A 23,117-nucleotide genomic window follows, 5' to 3' on the forward strand; every position below is an offset into this window, starting at 1 on the left:
ACTAACTTCCAAGAATCAATCCTATACTTTTTCTTCCACAAGATATCCCTGTAAACAAATAACACATTTCCCAGGAATAGGTATAATAGAATTGTTATAAAATGGAATACTGTATTTGTTCAATATATACAAACACTACAGATTGGAAGCAAGCTTATATTAATTCTTTTGAAGAATCTCAACTTTAACACAGATAATGAATCTATCAAAGATAATAAAATCAGAGAAAGCAACGTTTCAAAAATTTTATGGATTCCTTCTGTTTGAAAACCTTGATGAAAAAACAATTTTAAAAATAGAGTTGTAAATGAAGTAGAAGACAACAAGCAAATTATCTTGACAAGGAAAAGGAAGGGCAGAGACAAGATTTAACTTTATAATACAACACACACATCAGACCTGGTGGTGTAGCCAGAGATGTCAGAACAAGAGAAACAAAAAACAAATAAAACAATGCACCTTTGATTGACATAAACGTCACCTCTGTATAACTCATTTCTGTGTTTTGGATTACTTATCAAGGACTTCCTTCCAGTCAGTTCAAAAGAAACCAAAACAAAATCAACCCCAAAAAGCAATCTTCATACAAATACGAGTAAGAAACTCTCTTCAATTTCTTCTTTGAGTAGAAAGGAGTTAGAAGAAATAACTTTTCTATATGAGCTATCCCAGTTTTAAAATACGTGCTCTTTATGTGAAACTTGAACTTCTAAAGTCCTAAGAGTCCAAATCTAATCCTGCCAAAATTTAAATCCCTAGATAGAGCTCAGCTCATGTGTAAATATGTAGTAGTGCTGTATCTATTCCCTTTGCAGGACTGGGATGTTTAGGGAACCAGCAGTTATGTTTGCAGTCACCAAGGAGGGTGGCATTAATTGTTAGTCAGAAGATGCTAAAAAAGTGGCCAGTATTTCTGCTGTCACTTGCCACAGATGATTCCTTTACAGTCAAGAGATGAGGTAGTCAGCTAAGAACACCTAATTGCCACTGCCCACTCCTCAACTTGCGTGACTGGGCCTTTATACAAACTATTTAAAAGTCAAGTACATGTTTCGCTGGTAGCCACCCAGGTGACTACAATCACAGCTCCTCTCCTCATACAGACAGGGTGGAACACCACAGATATTCAGGCAAAATCAGCTCCTCTGCCCTATTACTTATTCCCTTATAAACTGTTCAGCATTGTCTTAGGTACACAGATGTGCCACATCCATACATTTGTGGGTATTTGTATGACGTCTGAAGAATAGAAAGAAAAATTAAATCATATCTTTCTCTAAAAGCCCATAACTCCACACCAGCTCCCTGTTTGAGGAATGCAAAATTTCAGTGGCTGCCAGCTCAACAGAAGGTCTCTCAACTTAGCCAGATGTGACAATCAGTTTTTTCTGATTTACACTGTTTGTGTGTATGTGTGTGTGTGCGTATGTGTGTGTGTAGAAAACCACACACCAAAATTGAAACAGGCCAAATATGCCTCACTCTGTATTTAATTGGTCAGCATTTTGTTTTATTTGTCTCATTCTCTATTTATTTTCATACATATATACACACATGTATGTATGTATGTGCAAATGTAAATCACTAGGATTGAGGGAGACAAAGGTGACTCAGGAGCTGAGATAAAAACCTTGGATTCAACCTCAGTTTCTTCAATAGGCAACCCTTGGGAAGTCAATAAAATTCAGATGCTTCCTAATTTCCCATTAATTTTATTTCATCTGAGACACTGTATTTCATGAGATATTCACTTTACCTTCAGGTACCTGCCTAAATTGGGAGACTCTGCTCCCCCTGCAGTCAGACACAGAAAGAGGCCACGGAGCAGATTGATCCAAAAAGCTCCACACATTCAAAAGGAAGCTTCCATCCTACTGGAAGACTTTAGTTCTCCATTGAGTTTAAAAGGTCAGTAGGAAAGCTCACTTTAACTAAGGCAGCTCACTCTTTGTCTGCAGTGTGCATGTGTGTCAGCCTCTGGTGCACTTCAGTTCCAGCCCACAGCCAGGAACGATGGCACCGCTGGCTCAGAGCAGTCTCAGGGCAGTAAGCACAGGAAGGGCTGGGACAGTCAACATCCTACAGTAGTGTGGCTGTGCAGGAGACAGTCGTCTAAACTGACCCCTGAGAGATTTGGGATGCAGAGCTGTGAAGCTTATGCAGCAGATTTAAATCGCTTTGGGTGCTCCTGTGGGAAGAACCAGTCCATCCAACAGTTTTACCTCATGTTCCTGGGAGGCCCCAGATGCTCGATACACCAATACCTCTGTAACTTTAATTTCACCTTGAAGGGTTTCAGGCATTAAATGCATTATATTTGCCCTTCTACACTACATCCATACAAACACATACAGCATTAACTATTTCAAGGTCCCCACAGAGAGCTGTTAGCAGAGACAGAACATGGGCTGGCACATGACTGAAGCCACATGCACCATCTGCTCAAACATTTTAATGTAATTTACCAGGAAAGAGCTGAGATGGAAAAAAAAAAAAAAACAAACTATAGATGAAAGAGATTAGATTTCCCCTTGTTGAAAATACCTCCTGCTGCTTGATATATGAACCTAACTCACCCATAACCAGTATTTCATTTAAGAACATATTCAAAAATTCAAACTAAAAAAAAAAAAGTCCCGTGCCTGCAAGATAACATTGACATAATTCTTCTGTTAACCTGCTGCCCATTGAGAATTGTCCAGACTGATAACCCAAAAACCAAAAAGAAGTGGACTAGTTAAGAACTTTAAAGTTGTTACTCCCACTCAAACAGCAATTTCGAACTTCAATAAATGAGTAAAGAAAGAGAAAGATTTATTTATTGCAGCATTGAAGCCAAACAAGTTCTACATCTTAAGACTTGTATTCGGCTGAAGGTGGCAGCCCTGGGACTAGTACTATTTGAATTTTGGGAGTAAGTCCTGCAACTAATCTGTAAAACAGATTCCAAATGGCAAAGACTTACACTTCAAGAATCATGTTTCGTGGCAAACAACCTTCCACCTTTTAAAACAAAAGGAATGATTTGAAGAATTTATGACAAACTCCTTTTGTCGTGTTCAACAGTATTTATGAAGATGCTTAGACAGGGTTAGCAATTTTTCCTCTATTAGAAATACTCACAAAATTAACAAGAAACTAGGACAACTACCTTTGCTATAAATTCAGCTGACATTTCCTCTTCCAAACCCCTACACCAAACACCTATTCTTTTTAAGCTGACAATAAAAAATAAAGTTTTTAAAAACCCATAAATAAATAAAATCAGTTTCATAAGACTGTAAATATCACTGTTAATTTCTGATGTGAAAGGTAGAAAAATCTGCATACAGCAGGGAAGTTCTACCAATTCCTCTTACTGGTACCCTAAATTCAGCAGCCTTCATGATTCATAACTTTAGGAAATGAGACCCCAACCTGAGCTGCGCCCCAGAGCTGAATGTCTGGCTGTGTGCCAGGATGTTCAACCATCCACAATCAATCAAAAGCCATCATCTGCAGCAGTCATCATTCCAAAACCTCCCCTTCTTTTTCAACTCAAGGCTCATTAAAGGTCAACGCAGCAAAATGAATATTAAGAATTATAGGAAAAGGAAGAAAAGCAGCCTGGAGAAGATGCAGGCAGGAGTGACCATGACTCAACATATGGACAGGCTCCCACATAGGGAGGGACTGTCTGGTCAGAACTCTTTGGCCTGGAAAGAAGTCAATGACAAGACCTACAGCTGAGATCTAAACAAATACTGAGTGGCTTAAACATGGAAAAAGAGAGACTCACTAACTCTTCTCACATGGCTGAAGAGCTCTAAATGTATATCTAAGTTGCTGGCCAGAACAAGAAAGAAGTGATTCCTCATGCAAGTTAGGCAATTTAAGACATTGCAGAGAGTAAAGGTTTACTGGGACTCAAACATTTCAACAAATGCATGGAAGAAAATTCCACAATGACTACTGAAAGCAAACGTACCATTTGCAGCTCAGGAAACAGCTGAAGAAGCTGCAGGAGTGTATCAGGGAAGGATCAGTATAACCATGCCTGTTCTACTCACCTGTAGGCACTGGCTTGGGAAGTCATCATGAGACAGCAATGCCTTGGACTTGAGGTTGGATCTGGTGTGCCACCCTTACATTATTTTATTGTATACCTCAGGAGTTAAAAACATCATGAGAAGTCTTATAAAAAAATTACAGAATTGTCTTCTTTTTGTTGTTTGTTTGTGGGTTTGGGTTTGTTTGGGGGTGGGGGGAGAATGTTTGGGTTTGGTTTTATTTTTAAATATTTGGCTTATAGTCTCATGGTTTTGAGGTAAACTTTAGTTCAATTTACTTGCTTCCATCCTCGACTAACATATTCTGCAACACTGAGCACTGAGAACATTGCCATTGATTTCCATCAGCAAAGGATCACACCCTAACTGCTTCCAATTTCACAGTTACTAAGCAACACTAAGTGATCACAGCATCTGAGCAAGCAACGTCCTGTATTCAAAGGTTTGAATTGTAGAACTCCATAACGACTTGGAACTTGGGCACCTACCAATGAACACCAGCTTCACAAATCTTAGATAACAAACTCCTGAAGTACAGAAATATATACCTTGGGTGCTGTTAATTGAAATTAGCTCCACTGAACCACAAAATTTCCTTGTATACTCATCATGGACCTAAAATGAAGAGTACTTTCTAATTTACTGCAAAGTTTCTGTATTTTTCCCAGGATTAACCAGAACAAAACCCCTTTTCTTTAAATTGAAATTCATACACAGCACTCCTATTAAAGTTACATATTCAGGTATAAAGGTGAAAAAGAAAGCACACAAAACCAGGAAGTTAAACACCATCAGCCATAGGGGAACATGTAACATCACCCCTTACAAAGCAGTGCATCTTTGGAGCACTACATTTTTTCTTTAATGATTTCATAAAAACATTGTAATAGGATTTATGTTTTTCTTTTAAAATAGTATCACTCTTAGAAAATAGCAAATAACACCATATTCTTCTTTTTGGTTGTTGTTGTAGGAGACTTTCCTGAATGCAAACAACTCTTAAAAATAATCAATAGCTAAATTTGCTTTAATGAAGATGGTACTTGCAGCCTTTACTAAATTATACTTGTTCATCTACACACCAAGACAAGAGAAGCCTCGCCTGCTGCTAATTTGGAAAATCTGAATGGTCCAGAAGACTGGATCCATTACTTAGTGAATGACTAAGAATGAGGCTGGCTGTTCTCCCTTGGAAAATTCTGATCTGGTCTAACATTTAAAAAATGTGAAATTTCAAGGGTGAGAAAGTGCTATGGAAGCCCACGCATGAGAGCTTAAAAAAACCCCGGTGCTGTAGAAACCTCTGGTGTTCCATGTATATCCATTCACACACACACAAATGTATACAGTAATTGTTTTGAGACACAGTTTGGGTCTTTTTGCACCCATTAGAGGATCCTAATCATAAGAGTTGAGCAACATAAAAGCTTTTGAAGCAGAAAGCCAAGACATTGGTGTGTTACATCTAATGGAAACAATATTACACAGCAGTCTCTCACTTCCGAGACTGATTAGAAACTGTATTGTATTTACCACACTATGAAGATAATAACCTGAGAGAACATTAACATAAATCATTAATTCATTGTGGGGAAACTCTGGAAGAAGATATCTTTCTAAAAGGAAAATGATCACATTGAAATGCAAGTGAACTTTGAGGAAAACAAGCTGTGCCAAGTAAACGGTGCCAAAATTAAGTAATTCGTAGTTATCATACTTGGTCTTCAATAGGCAGAATTTAGAGCATATGAAAATACAACAACAGCTTAGCAAACCAATGGGAAAAAAAAATCAACAGTGTTACATTTACATTGGCTATGTGAGAGCCCACTTGCTGGAATTAAACATATAGTTCATATTCCAAAAGGATCACATACCTAATAAATAGTACTGGAAGACACTGGTAGCAACACAGGACTGAGCACATGGAGACTATCCTGTGCATACTAAGAATCGCCTATGCTCAGTAAACGAAAAAGCAAGCATGCAAAATTCTCCATATAAAATATTATTAGAAAAAAATCCACCAATTTCTCCTCTCTTTCTTTAATACCTATGTTTCAGTTTTAGAAAGCAAAATGATCAGGTGACACTGCTCTGTAATAATTTCAATTAAAATAAATGATGTTGCTTTTAATGCAATTTACAACCTCATAAGTAATCAACGTGAGGAGAAAAGCAACAAAACAAAAGAAAAAAGCTACCCACCATTTACCCAGCAACCAAATAGCAATTTGAAAGATATTACATTCCTCTTTCTATACTTTAGATATAGAGGAGCATTTTGATATTCCAAATATTACGGGATGTTATTTGCTATTGATATTTTTAAATCATTACTGAGAATGCACTTGATATCTCTTGGGAAAGAAAAAAACGCTGCATGCCCTAACTTGCAGGCTTTCTTTTAAAGCTGACATCTGTCTGTCTCCTTACTGCACAAAATAAAAGGCAAACCTTCTGTTTGCAGGCTTCAGGTCACTTGCTCAGTGCTACCCTCAAATCACAGCATGCAAGGGCTGCATTCCACCTGAGGAGCATTTGTGGCTGCTGCCCCGCAGAGATGTCTGTGCTCACCTGGGTAGAAGGGGGCATTCCAGGCTGTGAAGCTGGAAGTGTTTGCTAACAGAGATGTCAATGAAGCAAAGGAGTTTCAGTACCTGAGTTAACAAGCTGCTGCTCCATGACCCCGCAGCCCAGGACCTCCATCCATTCTCCTTGGAAGTTGATCTCCATCTCAAACGAAGGGTGAGTAAATGGGAAGTAGCAATCTACCCATCTGACTTGCAGTCCTGTGGCAGTGTTTAAAAAATAAATAAATATGAAAGGGTGTATGCTTAAAAGGCCATCCCTCCAACCATCTGTAAAACTTGCCCTTCAACTAATGACATGAATTACAGCAATCCGGAGAAAATAAATAGCAAACAAACTAATTTACAACACTTGTGCGAGGTGATAAATCTTAAAACCTGTAGAAAAAAATGACCATGTCTTTTCTAATATGAATAATGCTTTGTGCAATTCAAGCACCCTTTGAAACCAAATCAATCATTTGTCAAACTCCAGCAACCACCTGGCATCGAACAAAAATGAGCCAAGATAATGGGAAAGTCAGTAATTTTGTTATTCTTTGCACCAGGAAATGACTAACTGCTTCTCACAGGAAAACTAGCTAAGTCTTTAATTTTTACTTAGTATTTTATGGATCATTTAGGCAAGTAATTTTTTTTCATCAAAACTTAATTAAAATACATAGCTATTCTCTCCGTATATGTTTAGAAATGGAAGTTTAAAATAGATATTACTATACACAAATAGAAATATATCTTCACAGAGTTATACATTATTAAGGTATGCAACACACACGCAGAGTATTCTGGACCTGGTAGGTAAGTGTAAGGGAAAAGCCCCACTGGGTAATTCCCACCATCCTCCCCAGCTCAGCACCTCTGCAGATACCCTGTGCAGAGCAAGCAAAGTCCTGGCATCTCAGAGCAGTGCAGCCAGAAGAGGGCAAGGTCTTCAGTGATGCCAAAAGCAGAGTTGTTGTCAAAGCCCTCATTATATCGGATGAGTTTTAGTTCTTCTAATGATTTGCAGACACTTTGTTTCACTAAACAATTTTTTTCTAACCATTAGGTGTCAGGAAAGAAGTCTCAGAAACATGAATCATAAAAACTCGAAAGAGAACTGAAATGCAAATTCTGTAAGCTAAGCTAATGCCTTAATCCCAAATACATCTTCACTTCAGTTAAGCCAAATACTAATCAGAGTTAGTTAAGAAGCAGGCAGGTCCAGCTTCAAAAATAAGGAGCACTGCAAAGGTAGTGTGGGTGACAGCAACTGTTAACATTCCTGGTTTGATCTTCAGGTTTTTTGGGGGCTGTTTCATAAAAGGAATGTAAAACATGAAATTACATGATTCATACTAAAAGTTTTTCAAATAAAAGTATTTTATGCAGCCTCAAAAATTAGACCTTCATTGATTACATCTGAAACATGAAGTGTGGCCACAGAAACTGAAACAATAAATTACGACAAAGGCGTACCTGCATGGCCAAAACATAAAATACCTCCTAATAGTCACAGGGAACTTTTCTAGATATGAAATTTCAAATGGCAAGGCAAGTTTCAAAACAAACAGAGTGGTACTTCCAGATTTTCTCTGCTTTCTTAAAAAACAGCTTCAGGAAAGTATATGAGTAATGAAAAAGCTTTTTTATAATTGTACATACAGAATTCAGAAAACTGGAAGTATTTGCAATAGTTTCATTCACAACTGTACTGTGACTTACAGCAATCACTTTATTGCTCTTTTTTGTCTGCATGACAATAAAAAAATACATAGATGAAAAGAGTCATGTATACAGTAGTATAGCGTGCAGAAAACATTTTTTTAATTTCCTGATCTTGGCATTTTTAATCCTTGCGCTGTGCACATATAAAATATTCTCATTTAGCTTGCAAAATTTGCAACTGTAGCAACTACACTGAATATTCAACTAGTTTGTGTTCAGTAACAACATTCAGACAATGTTTTTTTATTAATCCTCTGATTACTTAAAAAATGAAGCTCTGGGAAAAAAATGATTCCTCAGCTGTCTGTTCTTAATTAAAATAAAATTTAAAGAGTAAAAAAAGAATTTAGAGCTCTTTTTATTTTTTAATTTTAATGCATATTAGTACTTAAGAGGCTTCTGTTTTAAATGCAAATAAGCAAACAAACAACATTCTGAATAAACCAAAATAAATTCACAATGAAGAAACAATTCTCACCTTCATTCTGTTCTCAAAATTAATAGTTAATCCCACATACCACAATAATTTTATTCATACAGTATCCAGGCCATTTGGGAATACCTCTGTAGTTTATATTCAAGTGTTCTTCTAGACTTTTGGCTCTAGAAGACTTTACTGAAAAACAGAGGGTGCTCAGCCTTTGGCAACATTAACTGCATTTTTATAGTGTCACAGAATAAATGGATACATTTATTATTTAGATACAAAATATTGTCTTGGTGCTCAATATATTCCCAAGGAGTAAAGGGCATTGCTTACACTCAGCAAATTAAACCACTAAGAACTTAAAAGGATTATGATTAGACTTCCTGTAGTACTGTATAATTTTCCTGATTCAGCCTAGTTTATTTCTTCACATACAGCCTATGAAATACTGGCAAAATTGATCTTTTCCAGAAATTTTAGGAGGCCAAGAGACACTGTCTTAAAACAGGCACTTACAAGAGCACAGTACTGAATCTAATCAAGGCCGGACCACTAGACACAAACTCCGTAACTCTTCTGATTCAAAGAAATTATTTGTGTTATCAGGAACAAACACACTTGCTCATGTCAGAGCCTCACAGTGTTCATAGGAGAGGTCCATTCAGAATTCTGTTGGGCTGATTTTGGCTGAACACCACGTTCCCAGCAAAGCTGTTCTACCACTCCCCTCCTCAACCAGGGATAGAAAATACAATGAAAGGCTCATGGGTCAAGATAAGGGCAGGAAGAGATCACTCACCAATTACAGTCATAGGCAAAACAGATTTGACTTGGGGAAAGTCATTCAATTTATTACCAATCAAATCAGAGTAGGATAATGGGAAATAAAAACTAAATCTTGAAAACAACTTGCCCCATTCCTGCCTTTTTCCAGGCTCAATTCTATTCCCAAAATCTCTACCTCCTCTTCACCAACAGTGGGGATGAGGAATGGGGGCTGTGGTCAGTTCATCCCTCATTTTCTCTGCCACTCTTCCCCTGCTCCAGGATGGAGTCATGCTCAATAAAGACAGTCCTACATTAACTGCACCAGCATGAGTCCCCTCCACAGCGTGCAGTCCTCCAGGAACCTCCTGCTCCAGTGTGAGTCTCTCCAAAGGGGGCTACAGGTCCTGCCAGAAGTCTGCTCCAGTGCAGGCTTCCAACAGGGTCCCAGCCTTCTTTGGGAATCCACCTGCTCCAACATGGTGGAGCTCCATGTTCCATGGGCAGGTGGATCTCTGTATCCCCGTGGACATCCAAGGGCTGGAGGTGCACAGCTGCCTCACCCCTTGTAGCCTGGGCTGCAGGGGAACCTCAGCTCAGCACCTGGAGCACCTCCTCTCCCTCCTTCTCCACTGACCTTGTGTCTCAACAAAAGTATTTGAAGGGCTGTTTCTCACATTATCTTCTCCTTCCTCTCCCTGGCTGCACATTGTGTAGGATTTTTTTCTCCCTTTTAAAGTGTGTTACCCCAGAGGTGCTACTACCATCACTGCTGGGCTCAGCTTTGGCCAGCAGTGGGTCCATCTTGGAGCTGGCTGGCACTGGCTCTGCCAGACATGGAGCAAACATCTGGCAGCTTCTCACAGAAGCCACCCCTGCAGTCTCCCTGCTACCAAAACCTTGCCATGCAAACCCAATACAATAACTTGTATTTCAGGTCAGTATAGAAACAGTGAATAATTATTGTTATTTCTGAACACTGAATCCAGGTAAGGAATTGGTCGTAGCCTGCACTCAAAAGTAATGGTGTTATCAGATATTAAGCTAAACAAGTGCTAGCCTAATTGAGTCTCATAATGAAAAAGGCTTGACCAAAGGCACTGAAAATGAAAGAAAAGAAAAAAAGAACAAATCAAACACATTAAAGCAGCCTATTGCTATACTACAGAACAGAAGCAACAAAGCCGGAGACCCAGATGGTCTTCACTGACCAGAAATTCTCTTTGTTGCTGTGAGGATTATTTTTAGAGATGAGGTTATGGAAGAAAAAGGAGAGGGGTGCAGGGAGGGTGCTGGGAAGCACAGAAGGTATTGAACTGTGGCCTCTTGAGGTGGGTGTCGATTTGTAAGTACTCTGCACCTCGTTGTTTCAGATAATTCATGATACTTGCAGGAGACAGGAGCTGGCTGCCCATATAAACCTGCATTAGCTCACATTTTTCAGAAGTTATTAGCCAGACTATTATGCCCTGGATAAATGATTTTTTTTTTTAACTCGTTACACTCATAGATCTCCACGCATTAAAAGGAGGTATGTGTACAACAGAAATAAGGAGAATAAGCAGAATATGTTTGATTTAAAAGATATCCAGTGGTCAGAACTAGCTGTGGCAAAGCTACTGCATTACTCACTCTCCTGCCTTCCCTTACCAGTGCCTAGGAACTGGGTAGATAAATATGGGACAACAGTGAATTTTCAGCCATTTCATGTAAAGCAACAAATCATAGAACCAGCACACAGTCATTATTTTCTATTTGCTACAGTAAGACTACTTCTGAATCACTCGAGGTGTAGAAAGCTTTTGGTACACTACAGAGGGGTTAGAGGAAGAACCATAGTTGAGAAAGACTAGCTAACTTTATGAGGAAATCTTGGACAGCCTTGTTACTAGGTAACTAAAATGAGAACTAACAGACTAACTACACTGGCAGAACTGTATGGGGCGATGGAGGTGTAACTTAAATTAGTTTTAAGTGTGGACCTTATGGAGGTAACAGAGGAAAACTAAGAATGGTGTCAAGGTATAGTATTTGAAATAGCTTCCTGACAGAAAAATTGAAGAAACTGAGAGTTACTTGTGGAATGCAAAATCAGGCATGTCATACCACCAGAAAACGCCATAAAAAGAACTTTACATTGTCAAGTTTTTAAGACAACTAATGCTCCAAAAATTTCTCATTCCTCTAATATCTGTAACTCTTTTGCCTGTTGGCAAATCCAGAAAGATATAAAAAGACAAACTTTTGTAATAAGGGTAAGTGCAGATTCTATGAAGTCTTCAACCTTCCTCAGGACAACACAGCAATTTTTAAGCAACTTTGTTTTGGATAGTGTAGTAGGAATCAGGTAGAACCCAATTGTCTCATTAAATATTATGAAAATTAACCTAGAACAATGAAAAAAAAAAAGGCAAGTCAGTGATATGACCTTTCTGCAGAGATCCTCAATCTAACATCAACCCAAGCTACTGAATTTCCAGAGAAGCACTGCAGAAGCACAGCTTCCAAGTCCAGGACTTCAGGTACAAGCTAGTTTATGCAAAACTAATAGGTACAGCAGACTTAATCTCCAATCCAAACAATCTGCCTATAAAAAACAGCTGACTGTATGACAATGCAACATTCCAGTCACTTACTGCAGCTACAGTCACGTTGTCCTGCTAGAAAAGATGTGCAACTTCACTGCATATTCTGCTGATAGCACAGGTTATAAAGAACACAACTCATGTCAAGTGTAAAGGAATGAAATCTGTGCTTTTAACAGAACACAGGGCCTTATGAAATACTCACATATAGTAAAAACATAGAAATTTTCCAAGAGCAACACATTTAAACATATTTTAAATTTTAAGTTAAAATTTATAGGAGTCAAGACACAAAAAGTAATCAAGAGCAATGTGTAGAGTAAAGAGTAAAATGCTAGTTAAAAGATGACAGCTATCAAAAGACAAATTTATTTATGTGTGCCCCAAGACAGTTGCAGTGCACCAATCTCACATACCTGGTGCCTAACATCAACTCTGAATTCCAGTATTTCCATGAATGGGGCAGGGGGGGAAATACACATATATATATACACATACATATCTATAATTACATTTAATTCAGTAACTATTATCTTGTGTTTGTATTCCATGAAAAATATTGGGGGTATAGAAATAGAAAATCTCAACAGTAAGCAGGTGGCATCTACTTTTAGTTTGTACATTTAAAGTAATTTATGAATATATTTTAATGTCTTTTTAGCTACTGTGTGGACTGTATAAGAACGAGTAATAGCCAAAATGCTGAGGCTTAAAGTGCAGCATCTGTCAACAGTTAGAGAAGGATGTCACTGCAGTCTGAGATACCACTAATAACTCCGAGAAATTGCTCACTTTAAACATCTTCAGCATCTGAGGTTGATCTAAATGTATCATTCTTACGGTTACACACTTTCATCCCAACTTTTTATGTTTCAAAAGGTCACTGTTAAGTAAAATACACCTACAAGAAGCTCTGAGTTGAGGAACTTAAAAATTTTTGTCCAGGTGGAATAAAACAACAACTGGTAAAAGTTTTGCATACTATAAGTCAACTTCAGAAATTCAGAAAAATATTCAAGCAGTCACACATAGAACTTGGTATCATTATCAATCCACTCTTGGAACTACTGTTCTGAGTGCAGTAAATATTGTAAAAGACCTTAGAAAGTAGGCAAGATACCTCATGCATTCTAATACCATCCAGTATTTCCTCAACAGAAAAATGAATCAGCTCAGAAGAGCAGCCTCCTTGCCAGGAAATAGCATTAATGTAGCAATTTTGACTCAGGCCATTTATAAATTCAGTTCCTGAAACTGAAAGCAGGTATTTCTGAGGAGAGAATACTTCATTCATATACACATTCATTACCCTCCCTCATTCCACTGTAAGTACCAAAAAACAATTACTGTTCAGCTTGATGTGAACTTAGTAAACACGTTCTGCACACAGCACAGCAGCACATGGACACGAGCACCCCTTCCCTGCCAGGAGCAACCTGGGGGAAAAGGTGCAGGAACCTACCATCACCAAAGATGTGAGTCATGAGCTTCGTGAGCACTTGCTTCAGGTTGAACTCCACCAGCCTCACTGCCTCCATGGTGTGACACTCCTGCTTGTGTGCAGTGCGATGGCCCTGCTCAAACAGCTGTAAACCTTCACCATCTTTAATGCTGGAGAACAACTGGAATAAAACCACAAAAACACCGTGTTTTGCATCAGTGACCTCCTGAACGAAAATAAAGAATGAAGTTTCACCGATTTAAGTGGGAATCTTACCTGCCAAGTCTGCACTGTGAAAAACAAACATAAAGACTGTGACTTTATACAAATTATGTTCACAAAATGCAGAGATGAATCACCTTAAGAACAAAGATACTCAAATAATTAAATCTGGTTCATTTCTTTATTATATCGTCAAATAATATGATTAGCTATGGGAAAATAATAATTTACAAAATAAACATCTCTCTTTCTGATTCAGTTGCTTTGAAAGTTATCTGAAAGTACTCTGTACAGTGTATGTAAATTACACCCCAAAAACTACAAAACACAATGAACACAATGGCATTTTTCAGAACTTAAACTCTTTTAGTACTTGAATGATGTAAAAGAAATACTAAAACAATAATAAAGAAACAAAAACAAAAAACAAAACCACAAAGCCAAACAAAACAAACCTAAAAACCAAACAAAAAACCACAAAGCAACCAGCCAACCAAACCAACCTCCAAAAAAAAAAAAAAAACATAAAAAACCAACCAACCAACCAACAAACAAAAAACCCCCCAAAAATTAAAAAAAAAAAAAAAAAAAAAAAAAAAACAAAACAAAAAAAAAAAAAAAAAAAAAAAAAAAAAAAAAAAAAAAAAAACCCAAACCTGTCAGTTTAATGAGACTTAAGCTGCTTACAGTTGATTCATCCTGGGTGCAGTTCATATTCATTTAAGAACTACAATTTTCCTGTATATTCCCACACACAGCATCATTTTTGTGAACAGGAATTCTGTCTATGGGGCACTTAAGGATTCATGATCTCAGGTGGGCGTTTCCAGATAAGTTGCAAAGGACAGGGACAGCTGTTTTGGGATGTGGCAGACTTGCTCTTCATTCAGACACTGCTCCCCACCACATCTGCTGCAAGTTGAAGATTTCTGTTTTCTGCAAATCCCCATATGTTTCTGGCCAGGTGATCCTGGCCAGATACATACCAGCAAATCTATATCCTCTCAGAGAGACCAATAAAACACATTCATTAAACAACATTGTTGGAGGCTTTGTGTCTTAGGAAAACAAGCAGGTGGTTTTACACTCCAAAGAGTATTTTTGTTGGAAATCCTTACAGCTGTACAAAACCCCCGGATCTGGGGTGAAGTCTGGAGGGTAGGGAGAGCCAGTTGTGAAAGTGCTTCTAGTGCCCTTTCCTATCCCTCCTCCTCTACCTTCCCCTAGTCAATCAAGCACACACAGAGGGAAAAAACATGAGCTGAGATTTTCTTCCCATTAAGCCTCCCAGCATAAATAGGTTTTACTCAGGAGATGCCACGAATAGCATGTAACCTTAACAACTCATGGATGCCCACAGAAGTTGTTTTAATTGCAGTTTAATGCCTTCGGAGCATTAAATGCTCTAAACAAAAAGTTCAAGTGAATCTCTCTGGTAGTCCACAAATGCTAGATACAATTAATTAGGACTAGTTTCTTGCACATTTCCTACAGACACAATGAATGAAGAACCTGAGTTTAGATAGCAAGCAAACTAGCACCACAGTGGATTGAAGGAATTTAAAAAATCCAGTAGCATTTAAATTTTTATTGCTAGCCACAAGGAGATTGCTAGCAGATTGAGAAAACACTTTGCTGGTTAATGTCTTTAGTGTGCTGCAGAAAATACTAAATTAAAAAGGGAAAGTATAAATACCAAATAAAATTATTCTCCATAAGTCTCAGAAAAATGCCTTTACTACCCAAAAGGCAGCAGCTTGACAAACAAAGTATCACACTTTTAAATAATAGATTCTTTATTCAAGTGCTCATCTGAAAGATTAAACCCCCTTCTTCTTACAGACATTCTTCCTACCTTGACTGGAAAAAGCAGATAATACCCACCCTACAATTAATTTGCTGTCAGCAAGGCAGACCAGTCATCCAGCATGTGGTTTTGAAAGTCAGGGGAATTCAGAGAGGCCAGCATTAGCCTAGGGAGGATAATTGTCTTAGGATCACCAGGTGGCCAGTGGAGAGACACAGGCTCCCTTAGAGAGGAACACAGAGTGGCTAAATTAGGTTCCTACCCTACACAGGTAGCTGTTTTTTCTACTGACTGACTGACTCACCCACTCACTAAGCCAGAAACACTTCAGGCAACAGAGATATTCCTTCTTTGGACCAGAATACACTGTATTAACACATTAGAAGGTTATTTCACATTTCACATTTGTTATTTTACCTATCAGCGGTATTTTAGGACGTGAAACTCTTTTCCTCCATTTCCCCTTCACTCCTCCCTTCAACTTAAGACTGGCTCCTCAGACCACTGCAAAGAACAGATAGTCTGGACACCAGCCTTTAAACACAGCATACATATCAACAAGTACATAGAAATACTTTTGCTTACTGTTGTGTTATTTCTGAAATGTTGATATCACAATTGTCTTAAGCAAAATTCTATTTCAGTCGTTTATATCAGATGTGGAAACAAAATACATGCAAGAACCATTAAAACCTTTGAATCATAATCCAGCCCTATCACCTGCCTGAGCCCTAATCCTGCCAAGCCAGTCCACACCATCTCCTTCTCCAAACCAAGACAATAGTCCATGCAGCAGTGTACTGAGCCAGGCTGGGAGGTGAGTCCAGATGGGTGGTAACCCAGGAGAAGGTAAGAAACCAAGGGATGTGAAAATGGTCAAGTTCAGCTTAGTAATCAAATATCAGCATACTGGCAGCACCAAGAGATGAGCTGGCACATGGAACAGGACTGGGTCAGTTTGGGCACAGGCGTGACTCTAGTCCAGTTCAGACAGGCTCTGAAAACACAGCCATAGGGAAGTCCCTGAAACAGGCAAGACAACAGCCCCTCTTACAGTCAGGCACGAAGAGGCATTTTGGTATTCTCCACAGAGGCTCCATCAGCTGCAGATGGGATTATACCGAGAAAAAAAGAGATACCTTACAGTTGTATTAATATTTATTCCTGACTTTCCATTCACTGACATTGCTATGTCAATACGAGCAGCTTTAAACCGATACACCAATTTCACTATTACAACAATTGAACTGTGCTAAGTACATGTCTTGGATTAGAAACACTTCAACATTTCTGTATACATAAAGACAGGAAAGTCAAAGCTTGAATAAAATGAAGAATCACCTACAGTCGCTCCTTTTTGATGTCAATTTTTCTCAAACACATATCTGAGCAAATGGAGAAAAAAAATACCTTACGTCTTGCATAAAACATTGACACATCCAAGATGACATTTTCACATACATTCATTCCTTCGGTGCAGACTAAACCAGCATGCACTATCTTATTGTATTGAATATGATCAGTCACTACTACAAGCAGGAAAGAAATTTCCTGTAGCCATAAATCGAGTACCTACATGTCTGTCTGCGTAAGGACAAGAGATTTTTCTTTGAGTGAAGGTGTGCAAAACACTGAACATTGTATCACCATGAAGAAGCAAAAAAAAAAATCAACACTTACCAGGATTTATCAGCATATCTGATTGATGCTGCATTACAAAAGAGAAGGCAGAAAGGAACTGAAGTGACCTAACCATGTGGCATGAAGTTTAGCTCATAATAAAAATAAATTAAAATTTGATAACATGTAATGGCAAGAAGACATAGTTTTAACTGGACAAGTACAAATGGTACTATGGTCCTTCAAACGAAGACCCTAACATTTCCTCAGTCACTTGACAGACTTTTTATTTTTACATCCCTTCATTATCCACACATTTAGTATTCAAAATTAAGTGCCCCTTTGCAGGATGGCATTCATAGGAGGTTTTAGAGATCTGAAACTATACCCTGTCTTTCCACAATGCAGTTGTGTATTCCTCCTGCCACTCATGCATACACCAGTGATTAAGATAATGAATAAATCATGATCATGTACTTACACTCACAGGTAAACCAGCATTTAAGATTATCTCTATATGAGGATCTGCACATAACTTCATCCAACCTTGCCACACCAAATACATTTTTTCTCACTGGCCCTAATAAATATCTCTAAAAATGAACCAACACCTGCACTCTGAATCCATTTAAAAATAGCAAACCCTTCCCATAACATTTTAAATGTGCTGTGGAACTCAAGACACAACCAAAGGATGAGGAATGATGAATATGATGCCACCAAGAGATGGCTCAAAGAGAAAACTTAATTTCAGTCTCAGTCAGGCTCTAGGGTGTAACCACATGCAGCCAGCTTCAGGTACCAAAGGGACACACAGCCCATGATGCACAAGACAGAAGGCTCTTCACTGCATATCAATAAGGATTTTGGGGGGCAGAAAAAGGCAAAAAATTACTTCAACCCACATGCTTGAATGTAGTCACCTTAATTTCTACATCCTTCCATTCCAGTTTTCCAGTTACAGCAAAGAAAGGTAACCTCTATTGTTTTTTAGGGGTGGAGGACGGGCTTTTTTTGTTTTTTTTAACCTAATCAAAGTGTTTGTGTAAGAAAGGGGAAAACAATAAAAATGTTTTCAAACCAGAAAGAAAAGTAACACTGCTACATAGATACCTGATATAATGAGACATCTATGATAGACTTCTGTTTCTGTAGCAATTTTTTCTGTAGAAATTCCTTCAGTTTTAAGTACCTTAGACTTCCCAAACACACTTGTGGACACTTTGCTCTTTTTTTTTTCTGCACAATTTAAATATTGCATTGAATAGATTTAACTGGTTTATTCTGAAAAGCTTTATTCATTTGTTTGGCTTTATTTTTTTAACAGGACAACAAAAAGTCAGATGAAATCTGAAAAAATTAAGAAATCTTTGCAGTAAAAGATGCACCATCAGTTTTCAAACTTTCTAGACCATGGATCACTATGAAAATCTAACAGACATTCAGATGCCCTTCACTGTCAAATTTTTGACTAAAATTAACGAAGAATACAGTTTGGATCCTCGGATCAGCAAAGCTCTATTTATTACAGCATGATTTATACACCACAACTTGGAAAATACTGAATAATACAATGTTCACAACTTGAATTAGTACCAGGGAAGGTGAAATCAGTTCCACTTAAACTAGCCAGGCTCTTCATTGTGAGCACTCAGTTCAACTGCAACTTCAGGAGTAAATTCACCTCAGAATATTCTAGCAAAGTAATGCTGCTGCTCCTTTATTTTATCAAGGTGGACCTAGTTCAGGTGGCTCTGCTCCTGTACTGCCCTCACCATCCCCTGTGGGAAGGAGGGCTGTCTCTCAGGCTCTTTGGGACTGATGCTGTGCTTACAACCCTATCCATAAATTCTAAAGGGCCAAGAAGGGTACCATTTCTTGGTCATTTAAGCCTTTAAAAATATTTTTTCCTTGGTGCTCAGCTAAACACTGCTATTACAACTCACACTCACAAGCACTCTCAGACATACTGTTAAAGCTTCAAATCACTCCATAAAATACCTGGAACACTATAAATTGATTTAAATTCCTTTATATATGAGGATGTTAAAAAAGGGACTGAAGACAGGAAGGACATTTTCTTTGATACAATGTCAGAGCAAAAGCACAGCATCCAAAGCTTCAGTAACATACAGAATTTTGGAGAAGCTAAACCTAAAGACACGAGTTTTCCAAGGGGAAACCCAGCATGGCACTTGATTCAAAAAACTGCCTAAACTGCTGGTGAGTGGTCAATCAGGAGTTCAATCATCCCAAACCGCAAGGGATAAAAGCAACACCTTTTTCTTTTTAACAATACACCAGGAATATTGTCAAGGTACACAAGTATGGGAAGATGAGGAAAGGAATATATATTTAGATGAAAAAGAGAAAAATCTACTAATCTTCTATTACCTAGAAGAGTCTTTACATTTCAGGATATAAATACTAGAAGCTACAATACCGACTTTTTAAAAAAAAAAAAGTTATAAATAGCGCTTTGGAGGAGCAATCCTTTATTTATAACTAGAATATTTACCCTTTTTCCATTGCATCCTAACAAAAAAGTTTCCATTTCCACCATAAGCATTTCAATGTAAATAAAGATGTATCCCTACTACTTCTAGCACAAACAAGCCTGATGAGAGCATCATTTTTCCATCTAAACATTCTTGTATTGGCCTCCACTGGAACAAGGTTACTAAATTAGAGGAGCAATTCCTATGTTTTAACATCTGTTCCCCTTAAAATTTATGTATAATTCAGAACAAACTATAAAACACTGTATGAAGTCTCCTTCAAATGTGTAAACATTTTCTGTTATCAACTGAAAGCTGTTCATTGACTGCCATTGGGTTTATATTGGCTCCCTCTTCTGGCTGACACACACAAAGTGCAATTTGAGGTTTTTTTCTCTTTTCCATAAATTATGGAACTGCACCAAAGGTAACAGCATAACATGGAACTAATTTCTCTTATAATTCACCCAGGAAAATGGCCAGTTCAAATCTGACTACAGCAGTATCAAAATTGCCAATTCAAAGCACTAACCAAAAGAAAAAAAGCCATATACCACTGAAGGAAAAAAAGATTCAAACACCAACTAGAAGAAAAAGAGGAATATTGGTGGAAGTGAATGCAAAAGGATATCATTTGGGGATACTGTTTAAGAAGAAGAGTTCATTTTATGTTCAGAATTTGGAAGTAGATTTGAGAATCTCTTTTTGGTCCTGGTTTTAACTATTTATATTAGTCAATTTCTAAGTGCTCTACATATTACATTCAGATAAAAATCACCTAAGATACTTTTAAATATATTAAAAACATGTCTAAATGTATTTTCAGATGTTCTTTGATAGCAGTCCAAGGACTTTTTTTAAAGTCTATGAGAAATTTAAGCATGAATTATTCTAACTTTTACCAATTACTTAATTTGAGAATTTCTTTAGTACTTCAGTATTTACACTCATTCAAACCTGCAGAAATGGATCAGTTACCTGCCCATCTTTGAATTATAGATTATGTCTCTCTTTAAAAAGTAATCAACCAAGCATCACAAAAAACATATAGGCAAAAAAGCAAATAGCTCATAAATATCTCAAAATAAATACTGTAAAATTGCCAGACTTGGTTTGATTTTTGAGATCTTGCTTCAACTTACTGATTTTAATTTTGATATAAAGAATTATGCTGAAGGTTTCCATCACAGGGTAGCAGTTTTAACCTAGTCTTAACTACAGAATTTGGTATTTGTAAAGGAGATATACTTTTGTAGATCTCCTACATCTTTTGTATCCTACCTAAAATTTCAGCTAAGAATAAACTGACTTTACCCTCACACCTCCTAAACTGAGATCAAACACCAAATTCCTCTAAGTTCACATTCTTATAAAATCACTTGAGGCTTTTGCCTTTCTTCTCCCATCTCCTAAGGTCTGTGGCCACTTACACTGAGAAGACAGTGAATGATCAATGTAAAAATCAAAAGAACAAATTAGAGCAGCAAACTGAAAACATAATGTAAAATTACTATATTTGCCATAACATAAAATGTTCCCAGGGCTTGTAGCTAAGAGCTAATAGTTTTCCCCTTGGTTCCAAAGATTCTGATCTTTAGTACTTGTGCAAATTTCTTCTCACCAGAGACTGTAGCCTGATTAGGAATGAAAAGTCTGAGACAAGAGTAACAGGCCCTGACAGTCACACGTTTCTGCTCAGTGGGTTACAGCTTAAACTTGAGTATAAATAAATTAATATCAGAGTATTTCTCTCATGTAGTATTACCTCTATTTAGTCTTTGTTCCGCTCAGACAGTTCTTTCTGGAATTATTTAAATGTGGATTATTCTGAACAGACAACCAGAATACAAAACACAGAAACAGTCCCCAGTGAAATTTCAGAATTACACATTCATTTTTTTTCCACAAGGCTCTTGTGATTATGACTGTAAAAAGCGGTATATATTGAAACACAAACTGAAGCAAAAAAGAATGCATGAGATCATGCTCAGGTTTATAATTATTGTATGTTGCCCAAGAAACAAGACTTTACACATCATACACCACACCACTTCATCAGTATAGAAAGCTCTCCAATAGCATCTCCATCATCCTCTTGGGGAAAAAGAAAGAGAAAAGAAATAATCTCCAGTGCAATGAATTAAACACTGTATATTTCTAGATAGAACATGTCAGTAAAAACATTTCCACAACTGCTTCCAGTTATTCAAATCCTATTATTCCTATTACCAAATTTGTAGAGTAAATAGTCTATCATTAGGACCAAGATTTCTTAAGAGGTATATTCATTAACAAGTAGTTCAATCATTAGATCAATCACACCCAAGGTTGCAGAAATTTCATCCTGCAAGAATGTTGATGTTCTAATTTTGTGGCAAGTAAAATACTTCCATCTGAATGACTGAACTTCTGCTCAAGTAAAAAAAAAAAAAAGTTGTGATCAACAAAAATGGTTAAGAAATGTTATTTTCTTAATATAGTATTGTATGTCATATACCCTGATTGTATTCATAAACAGGCCTACGGGAAAAGAACAGCAAACAAATGAGGCTGGGTAAGTCTGCAATATTTCCATTTTGTGGTTACCAAAGAAGCAGCTGCAGGCTGGATTCAGCACTGCACAGCTCTCAGAACACCTGCAGAGGCAGGTATGTGTTCACAGTGGAACAAGCAGTGGCCACACAGGGTGGGAAAGTGCAGTGCAGGCAGCAAGAGCCCCTTCCATCACAGAGAAAAGCAGCGCTCTATGATTACCTTAGCTTTCCCTCAGGCATCCAAAGGCATCAGGCTTCTCTGCCAAGCTCCTGTCACCCACTGGCAAGCACATTAAGAACAGTCTACATCTCAGTATTATTAGAATAAGCTAGTTTTACTTATAGAACTGTGAATTTGGCAATATTGCTACAAGCATACACAAATTATACAAATCAATTACTATTTGGAAAACAAACTGGCTTATATTTACCACTGATCAATGACGCAGCAGAGTACTTAATGACATCCAGGCATTTGCAGAACATGCAAGCCGTGCCAACAAAATATATAAACTTAAAGAGTCTTGGACATCAACCTAGAGCTCTTCAGCTGATGCCTCTGGACTCCGATGGCTTTGCTGTGTATGCACCACCCACACATAACTATTGGCTGCAACAGATGAATGCTTCAATGCAGCTTTAGGATGAGATGAAGAACAGAACAATTCCCTAGAAAATTTCATTAATTTACAGAAAGTTGGCACTATTAAAAGAAAGACAACAGTGGAAACTGTACTTTGGAACTAGCTGTAACAACTCACATCCAATGAGTCCTTCAAGAATTAATTTGATAGAGTTCTTGGTAAAGTGATCTCACCAGAAGAGAGTTGTGACAGAAATAGAATTCAGTTGTGCAGATCATTAACTGAAC

At 37.7% G+C, this 23,117-nt stretch overlaps 1 protein-coding gene across 4 annotated transcripts in view; it reads right to left on the reverse strand.

Moving 5' to 3' along the window:
* Positions 1 to 23,117, reverse strand: part of FARS2 (phenylalanyl-tRNA synthetase 2, mitochondrial) — a 226,269-nt gene that overhangs the window by 150,464 nt on the left and 52,688 nt on the right. For all 4 annotated transcript variants that reach the window (XM_088169809.1, XM_088169821.1, XM_088169815.1 and 1 more), the window contains 2 exons: positions 13,587 to 13,746; positions 6,710 to 6,841 (listed from right to left, as the gene is read on the reverse strand). In XM_088169809.1, coding sequence (XP_088025935.1) covers positions 6,710 to 6,841; positions 13,587 to 13,746 — 292 coding nt within the window. The remainder of the gene's footprint in view (positions 1 to 6,709; positions 6,842 to 13,586; positions 13,747 to 23,117) is intronic.

The sequence above is a fragment of the Sturnus vulgaris genome, chromosome 1 (assembly GCF_052056855.1).
Source record: "Sturnus vulgaris isolate bStuVul1 chromosome 1, bStuVul1.hap1, whole genome shotgun sequence".
NCBI lineage: Eukaryota > Metazoa > Chordata > Aves > Passeriformes > Sturnidae > Sturnus > Sturnus vulgaris.